We start from the raw sequence: 8,865 nt of genomic DNA on the forward strand, positions 1-8,865 counted from the left end.
AAAAACAATATAAATAGAATTAGAGGATAATAATTATTAATAATTATTAACTAAAACAAATAAAAATGATAGTTGTACAATCGAATTAAATGTATCCATATTACCACCATAATGGGTCGATTATTATGAATTATGTATATAAGAATTAAATTAAATAACAAAATTGCGTATTTTTTTTTTTTTTAAATAAAAAATAAAAAAATTTAAATATTATATAAAGAGGATTAAATAACTATTAAAGCTAGACAAAGAATAAAAAAAGGTTTCGGTGATAATACTGATTTAGATAATTAAATATATATACTAACATAGGAAGCTAGTACTGTAAAATAATTAAATTTTAAATAAATATCAATAAATATAAATATTAAAAATATATCAATATTTATATATATTAATAATGATATTATTATAATAAAATAATAATTATATTATATATATATTTTTTATTTAAATATTATATATATAATAAGAAATTGAAATTATGTGAAAATTAGATCTAAAAAATAGATGAAGTTTCAGCTTTATATGAAGAAAATTTAAATGAAAAAATAAGTTTTATATAATTTTATAAAATTATTCAATTAAAATAAAAAAATAGTTAGAGAAAATGTAAAAAAAGGTTTAGCATGTTCTATATAGGAAAAAACCTTAAGCTTGAGAAGATAATAAAAGGCAATTTATGATTCTCTTAAAAAATATGATAATTTAAATACAAATTAGAATTAAAATTATATTACATAAGATATAAACTAAAATTAAATATAAGATTAAGATATTTATTAAAAGATTACATAAGATAGGTATTTATATATATAAATTTATATAATAATATTTATTTATATATTAATATTTTTTATATATAATATTTTATTTATTATTTAAAGAGAAGAAGGAATTAATAATTTAGTAAATTAAATTAATGAATTATCTGATATTTATAAAACACTTGGAAATTTAGTTATAGATTAAGGCACGATACTTGATAGAATTGATGTTAATATTAACGGAACTAAAATTAATGTTTAAAATTCTAAAGTTAAATTACAAAAAGTAAAACCTTTTATATATAAAAAAAATATAATATTAATTTTAATTAAGGCTTTAAAAATATAAGAAAGTCCTTTTTCAAAAAAAATAATTTAAATGCTAGTTTTTGGTATTATTTTTTTCAGTATTATATTGGTTATGCGATTTTCTAAATGAATAAAGATTAACAATTTACACTTTAATTTTAATATTAAAAAATATATTTATTTATTTAAAAAAAAAATATCATATATTTTATAAATTACTTTTTTTTAATTTTAATAAATTAAAAAAAAAAATATATAAAAATCATATTATAAACTATTTTTGCAAAAAAAAAATAATACGAATAAATAACAATAAAGATATTCATTATTTATTATATCAAAATACTTTTAAATAAATTAGAGAAAAATAATTTTAAAATAAATATAAAATTATATATATAAATATATATATATATATATATAATATATTTAAAATTATATTTACATATTTTTTTATATCTTTAATTCATAATTTTTTATATATTTTTTATTTTATTATATCTTTTGATTAATATTTTTTTTATTAAAATATAAAGTTATTTTTTATTTATTATAATAATTGTTTTGTTTTATTTTTTTCGTTTTTCCCATAATAATATTTTTAATTTTTATATTTTTTTTTAATAATATATATATTCCCACTAAATGTAGAGTATAATTTTATAATGCTATGATTATTTTTATTTTTTATATATAAAGTAAATTTAATATAATTATTGATTTGAAAATTTACTTCTTTTTCCTAATGAAAGTATTCATTTTGCAATTTAATTAACTTTTTCTTAAAATATATATTTCACACACATTTATAATCATCTATATTTCAAATATTTTTTTCCTTATCTTTAAAGGATTTAAAAACATATATTTTCTAAAATAGAAATTATGTGTATATTTTATATACAGTTATTTTAATCTAATATTTATCAGGATTAATAAATATATATATATATATATATATATATATATATATATATATATATATAAATATATATATTTATATAAATATATATATTTATATATCCACTAACTTTCCTTATTATTTTCAATTTAATTTATTAATCATATTTTTAAGTTTTAATTTTTAAAATTTAATAATAAGTCATATATCAACTAAATAATAATATATTGTATATAGCTTAATATAATATTATTTTTTATTTAAAATATAATTATATATTATTAAATCTTTTTTATTTTTTACAGTTTATTGATATTTAAATTTATAGATTTAAATTTTTTTATTTCAAAAAAATCTTTATAAATTTTTTTTTTTTTTTATTATAATAAAATAAAATTGTGTTTTTTTTGTTGTAATTAAATTATTATCTCTTTTATTAATTTTTTGTATTATACTTATTAATATTTATACATATTATCATATATTTAATTAATAACTAAAATTTTATTAATTAAGTCCTTATATTTTTAATTTAAAATGAATATAAAAGAACCTATATACAATAGTATTTAATATAAAACATGATTTATATGTATTAATTAACTAACCATAAAATATATCTAAAATTTATAAATTATTAATTATAATTTTTAATATTTTTGTAATAAAAAAGGACTATTCTCCATATATAATTTTATTTTATTTTATTTTTAAAAAAAAATATATAAAAATATTCACATAATATTATTATAAAAAAAATCATTTTTTTTTATTAGTTGTAACCGCTGTATTTGGTCTAATTCTAAAATTTCCAGTTTTTTCTTATAAAACATTTCCTTTTTTATCTTTTCCTATTCCTAATCCTTCCATATCCTTCTTTTTTTTTTTTTTTTCAACAGTAAAAAAATAAAATATTACCTTTTAAAATAACCCATACATGTGAATCGCTTTATAAATGGTCAGAAATAATTCCGTCCATAGGTAATAAATCACCACTTTCGAATCTAACTCCTTTAGGAGTTCCACTTAAATTTCCATAAAAATGTTCATATCTAAAAACTGCTACATCTCCTAACCATCTTTTGAAATATAAAAAAAAAGTAAAATTTTAAATTATTTATACCTTATTTTTTAGGCTCCATCACCACAATTAATTGTAAACATTTTATCTTTTATATGTACCTTTTTATAGTTTTTAATATATGAATTTCATTTTTAATGTAATTTGTTTAATAAAAAAACTTCAAGTTTCATTTAATAGAAATATTTATAAATGGAAATATTACTTATAAATAAAAAAACTAAGAAATAATATTTAAATGTAATAATATATATAAATATATATAAATATAAATAAATATAATAATATATATATATATGTATATATATATATATATATTTTAGAAATTTAGTTTATTATAAATTAAAATTAATAATGTTATTATTAATAAATATTAAAGGTTATATAGAAAAACAATATTTAATCTATTATTCTTTTAGTTTTTAATTTTTTTTTTTTAATTATATAAATAAAATATTTAATAGGAAAAAAATTTAAATATAAAATTTATTATTTATAAGTAAACAAAAAATGAAAAAAATATTTTTTTTAATAATTATATATATAATAATATTAAAATTTAGTCTATAAAATTAAATTTAAAGTGATTAAAAAATAGAAGAAGATGAAGACATAAAAAAACAATTAGAATTAAATAATTAATAACAAAAAGCATAAAAATCTAAATAAAACTAACAAAATATTCCTAAATAATAAGAAAATATTATTTAATAAAATAATAAAAATATAAATATTGAGGAAGAAATATAAGAAAATAGTAGGAAAAAATATCAAGGATAGTCTGCATTTATAATGAATTCAGAAATAAGATTTCAAAATTATAAATAAGAATTTATAAAAGCTTATTAAAAAAATAATAATAATAGTTATTTAAATTATTATAATATTTTAAATTAAAAATATAAAAAAAATGAAAACACTTTTTCGATTTTTTCAGCTATAAAATATATACTTAGTAAACTCTTTTCATTAAGTTTTATGGAATTTATTGTTTTTTTGTTTGTTTTCTTATTTATACTATAAATTATTTTGGGAACATTTAAACAAAATATAAGATTTTAATGAAAAATTTGTTATAAAAAAATATATATAAAATATAAAGTTTTTAATTATATTTTATTCTATTTATATAATTGTTTTTAAATTAATTGTATAAATTGTATAAAGAATATATATATATATATATATATATAATTTATATATTTTCTTAATTTATATTTTAAATATTGTTCGAAATATCTTTTATTTTTATTTTTAATTATTATTTTATATTTTAAAAATTTACTTTATAAGAATTATTATTTTAATTAGATTTAAAATCATTATATAAAATTAATTTTATATATTTGATTATATTTAATATTATTATAGAATAAAAATATTAATTATGTTATATACAATACTAATTTTATGTTTTTAATATTATAATAGTATATTTAAATATAATGTAATATATATATTATTTGATTATAATAAAAAAAAATAAAAAATGAAAAATGATTTTTTAAATATTATTAAAAAAATATAAAATAAAATTAAACTTTATTAATAAATAATAATAATTATATTTTTAAATTTAATAAATATCATCCAACAATATTTATTACTTTCTACATAATATGTTATGCAGTTAACTTATAATAATCTAATAATTAAGTAGGTGTTCCACTTCTAGGTACTTCATTGACTGCAATTGAATGAACTTTAATATTTTCTAAACATACAGCAGAAGCAACAGCATCTAAACATAATAATATATAATATTTTTATTAAATATAAATAATAAAGAAATATAAACAAATACATATATATATACATATATAAATATATTTATTTATATTTAAATATATATTATTATATTTTATTATATTTATTTATATATATAATATACCTCTTATTCCTCCTTCTGCATAATGATCTTCAACTGTTAGAATTTAATTTCCAGCTTCTTTTGCATTTTTAATAATTCCTTCTTAATCAATCGGTTTTATTGAGAAAATATCCATTATTCTTATATGAATTCCTTTTTTTTCTAATTCAGTTTTTGCTTTTAAAGCTTCATATAAAGTTACACAAGCCCCAATTACTAAAATTTTATCTTTTTCACTTTTTGCGACTATTTTAGATTTTCCAAATTCGAAAATTTCATCATTATCATATATAATTTCTGTAAGAGGTCTTGAAGTTCTGATATAAACAACTCCATAATGATTGGCTGCTAACTCAACCGCTTTTTCTGTAGACACAGCATCTGAAGGATATAATACACAACTACCAGCAATAGCCCTAAAAGCTGATATATCTTCCAAAGCCATTTAAGATGCTCCATCTTCTCCTATAGAAACTCCTGAATGTGATCCACATAATTTCAAATTGGCTTTAGATACGCCTGCCATACGTATTTAATCATAAGCCCTTGAAAGAAAAGCTGCAAAAGCAGACACAAAAGGCACCTTTTGTTATTTTATTTTATTTTTTTTTAAAAAAAAAATACTTTATTTCTACATCCCAAACCAGTAGCTACAGAAACCATATTTTATTCAGCAATAAAACACTCTACAAATCTTTCTGGGAAAGCATTTTTGAATGTAATAGCAAAAGTCGAATTTTTAGTATCTCCATCTAAAGATACTATTCTACCTAGACTATCATTTTATCCTAATCTTTTGAGTGCTTCTCCATAGGCATTTCTAGTTGCAATCTATATATATGTATATATATATATATATATAAATATATAAAATATACATACTTATTATCCTTTTTTATATGTAAGATTTCCTAATTTTAAAGGCTCTTATTTTAATACAATTTCCTAGTGTTAACTCGGTATACATTTAAGTTGTATATTTTAATCTTATATTTATTTTTAAATGATCTCAATGGCTTCTTTAGCTTGATTACCTAAAGGTTTACCATGCCAATCTAGTTTATCTTCTATATTAATGATTCCTTTCCCTTTGAAAGTCTTAGCTATGACTACACTAGGTTTTCCTTTATAATTTTTAGCTTCCAAAAAGGCTTTTCTAATACTTTCTACACAATGTCCATCTATAACAATTGCATGCCATCCAAAAGCTTCAAATCTTTTCCTATACACTTCAACATCATGTTTTATGGAAGTAGCCTCAGACTATCCTAGTCTATTAATATCTGCAATAGCAGTAAGATTATCAAGTCCATACAATTAACTGAAATGAGCAGCTTCCCAAACTGACCCTTCAGCACACTCACCATCTCCTAATAAAACCCAAATTCTATTATCTATCTTATCTAAATGTTTAGAACTATAAGCCATACCAGCTGCACATCCCAAACCTTAACCTAAAGAACCAGTTGCTACATCTACAAAAGGTAAAACAGGAGTAGGATGACCTTCTAGATCATTTCCGAATTTTCTAATATTTAATAATTCTTCTTTCTTTATTAAACCAGCTTCAGCCCAAGCTGCGTATAATATAGGTGCAGCATGTCCTTTAGATAGAACAAAACGATCATTTACAAAGCTTTTTGGATGTTTTATATTAACTCTCATACCTATATAAATATATTATTTATTAATTATTTATATTAATTACCTGATTAATCAAAGAATAATACAGAAATAAGTTCAGCCATAGAACAACAACTTGTTGGATGACCGCTATTACTAGCGTTTGTCATTTAAATTGAATGGATTCTTAACTTATTTGCTAAGTCTAGAAGAGATTAGTTGTTTGTGTTTTCCATTTAATTATAATTTACTTAATTATTTTTTTATAATAAATATAATTATAATATTTTATATAAAAATTTATTAATATTTGGTCATTAATTATTAGATTATTTATCTTTAAAAATGTTATTTTTTAAAATTTAATTAAAAATTAGTAAAAATAAGTGTTATTTGTAATTATGATATTAAAAAAATAATGATATAAAAATTTTAAATATATTATAAAAAAAATATTATAAATAAAAATAAAATATAATTAAAAAAATTAAATAAATAATAATAATTTTTTTAATATAAAAAATAATTATTAAATGTATATATATTTATAATATTTATATTAAATTTAATTATATTATTATATTAATATATTAATTATATAAATTTTATTTATAAACAAAATAAAATAAACGAAATAAAATAAAATATTATTTTTACATATAAAAAATAATTTTAATTTTATTAAACATATAAATAAAAAATAATTTATAGATAATATATTATATATCTAATAATTTTATATATTTATTAATATAAAAGAATTATAAAACATATATATAGAAAATTAAATTTATATAACTTAAACTAGTAAGATAAATAAATATTATAAAAGATATAAATAATTAAAAATTAATATATATATATATATATATATATATATATATATATTATTTTATTTTTTCATTTTTTTTTTATAAATAAGAAAGTGGTAATATTAATATTCATTTATTATTTTTATATTATTATTATAAATAACATCAATGTATATATATATATATATATTTATATTTTTTATAATTATAATTATTATTATAGTCTTACTAATATATTTAAAAAAATATATTATACTTTATTATATCTTTTAATTATTTAATATTAATACATATATTAATATATATATATATATAAAAAATTTTATATATTTAATATAAATGAATTAAAAAATTTTAAATATAAAGATTTTAAAATAAAATAAAAAATATATAAAATATATTTTTAATTTTTTTTATTATATAAAAAATCATTTTTTTTTTGTTGAATTATTATTAGGTGAATCTTCATTTTTATGTTCATCTTAATACCCTTAATACATTTAATTTTTCAACGCTAATTTATGTAAATTATTCGACTCGTTTTTCTTAATAGGACTTCCTTTTTGATTATTATTATTCTATAACATATTCTAATCTATACTATCTGTTCTTGGTTTACTAAAAAGCGATTAATTTGGTACATGCTCTTAATTATTCTTCAATAAATTCGGATTTGAGTTAATATTTAAGCTTCCTATAGTATCTACATTACCATTCATAGCTGGTATACCTCCTGTATGTAATGCTAAAGAACCTAATTATTCTTGAGAGTCTACTCCCTTATTTCTTACATTTGCTAAATAGTCTACTTCGTAATTTCTGAGGTTATTAATGGCTGGAAGTGTATCTTTTTTGACCTACCCATCTTAAATGAAAACATGATTCAAGCATTCAGTAGCCGAGGGTCTTTTGGAAGGATTCGGTTCTAACATTTTCATCAGCAAATCCTTTGCTTAAACCGATACATTATTAAATTCAGAACTATCATATTTAATTTCACAAGCTTTATTAGCTCTTAATATTTATTTATAGTCTTTACCCTAAAAAGGTTATTTTCCTATCAAAAGTAAATAAAAAATAACTCCTGCGGAAAATATATCACACTTCAAATCATATAATTCCTCTCCTTCTTAATAAGCCAAGACTTCGGGAGCCACAAAGCCTGGGGTTCCACATCTTTTAAATAAAATTTCCTTTATGTTTGTAAATGTAGCTAGACCGAAATCTGCAACAACTATATCATGATCATTTTCTTTAGATTTTAAAAGAAGATTTTCAGGTTTTAGATCACGATGCATTATATTTTTTGAATGTAAATATTATAAGGCCAATAAAAGATTTCTCATTAAAGGTTTAAGATCATTTTCACTAAAATTTCCTTTATCTCTAACTCTATGTAGAAGTTCTCCTCCATTTAAAATATCTACAACAAAATAGATAGAATTAGTAGTTTCATAAACTTCAAATAAATTAATTAAATGATCACTTCTTAAATTTCTCAT

General features: G+C 16.9%; 2 protein-coding genes across 2 annotated transcripts, besides 25 other annotated features; both read right to left on the minus strand. All coding sequences in view use genetic code 6, as the record gives it.

Moving 5' to 3' along the window:
* The first annotated feature begins 334 nt into the window (after positions 1-334).
* Positions 335-407: a microsatellite.
* Positions 345-378: a microsatellite.
* Positions 383-443: a microsatellite.
* Positions 444-804: 361 nt separating this feature from the next.
* Positions 805-871: a microsatellite.
* Positions 805-874: a microsatellite.
* Positions 805-882: a microsatellite.
* Positions 820-878: a microsatellite.
* Positions 835-884: a microsatellite.
* A 566-nt stretch (positions 885-1,450) lies between these two features.
* Positions 1,451-1,517: a microsatellite.
* Positions 1,459-1,517: a microsatellite.
* Positions 1,468-1,505: a microsatellite.
* A 498-nt stretch (positions 1,518-2,015) lies between the features above and the next one.
* Positions 2,016-2,099: a microsatellite.
* Positions 2,100-2,736: 637 nt separating this feature from the next.
* Positions 2,737-3,141, minus strand: IMG5_178900 (hypothetical protein; the record flags this gene model as incomplete). Its single annotated transcript, XM_004027606.1, has 3 exons — positions 2,737-2,813; positions 2,896-3,056; positions 3,101-3,141. The coding sequence occupies 3 exons, from the start codon at positions 3,139-3,141 to the stop codon at positions 2,737-2,739; spliced, it is 279 nt and encodes a 92-aa protein (XP_004027655.1).
* Positions 3,142-3,293: 152 nt separating this feature from the next.
* Positions 3,294-3,376: a microsatellite.
* Positions 3,304-3,373: a microsatellite.
* Positions 3,305-3,376: a microsatellite.
* An 850-nt stretch (positions 3,377-4,226) lies between these two features.
* Positions 4,227-4,261: a microsatellite.
* Positions 4,262-4,644: 383 nt separating this feature from the next.
* Positions 4,645-8,865, minus strand: IMG5_178910 (transketolase, putative; the record flags this gene model as incomplete). Its single annotated transcript, XM_004027607.1, has 7 exons — positions 4,645-4,799; positions 4,950-5,511; positions 5,553-5,759; positions 5,811-6,595; positions 6,637-6,801; positions 7,620-7,629; positions 8,071-8,865. The coding sequence occupies 7 exons, from the start codon at positions 8,863-8,865 to the stop codon at positions 4,645-4,647; spliced, it is 2,679 nt and encodes an 892-aa protein (XP_004027656.1).
* Positions 4,875-4,948: a microsatellite.
* Positions 5,761-5,798: a microsatellite.
* Positions 6,985-7,021: a microsatellite.
* Positions 6,986-7,052: a microsatellite.
* Positions 6,995-7,038: a microsatellite.
* Positions 6,997-7,050: a microsatellite.
* Positions 7,106-7,151: a microsatellite.
* Positions 7,163-7,195: a microsatellite.
* Positions 7,404-7,439: a microsatellite.

The sequence above is a fragment of the Ichthyophthirius multifiliis genome, assembly GCF_000220395.1.
Source record: "Ichthyophthirius multifiliis unplaced genomic scaffold scaff_1120509251306, whole genome shotgun sequence".
Lineage (NCBI taxonomy): Eukaryota > Ciliophora > Oligohymenophorea > Hymenostomatida > Ichthyophthirius > Ichthyophthirius multifiliis.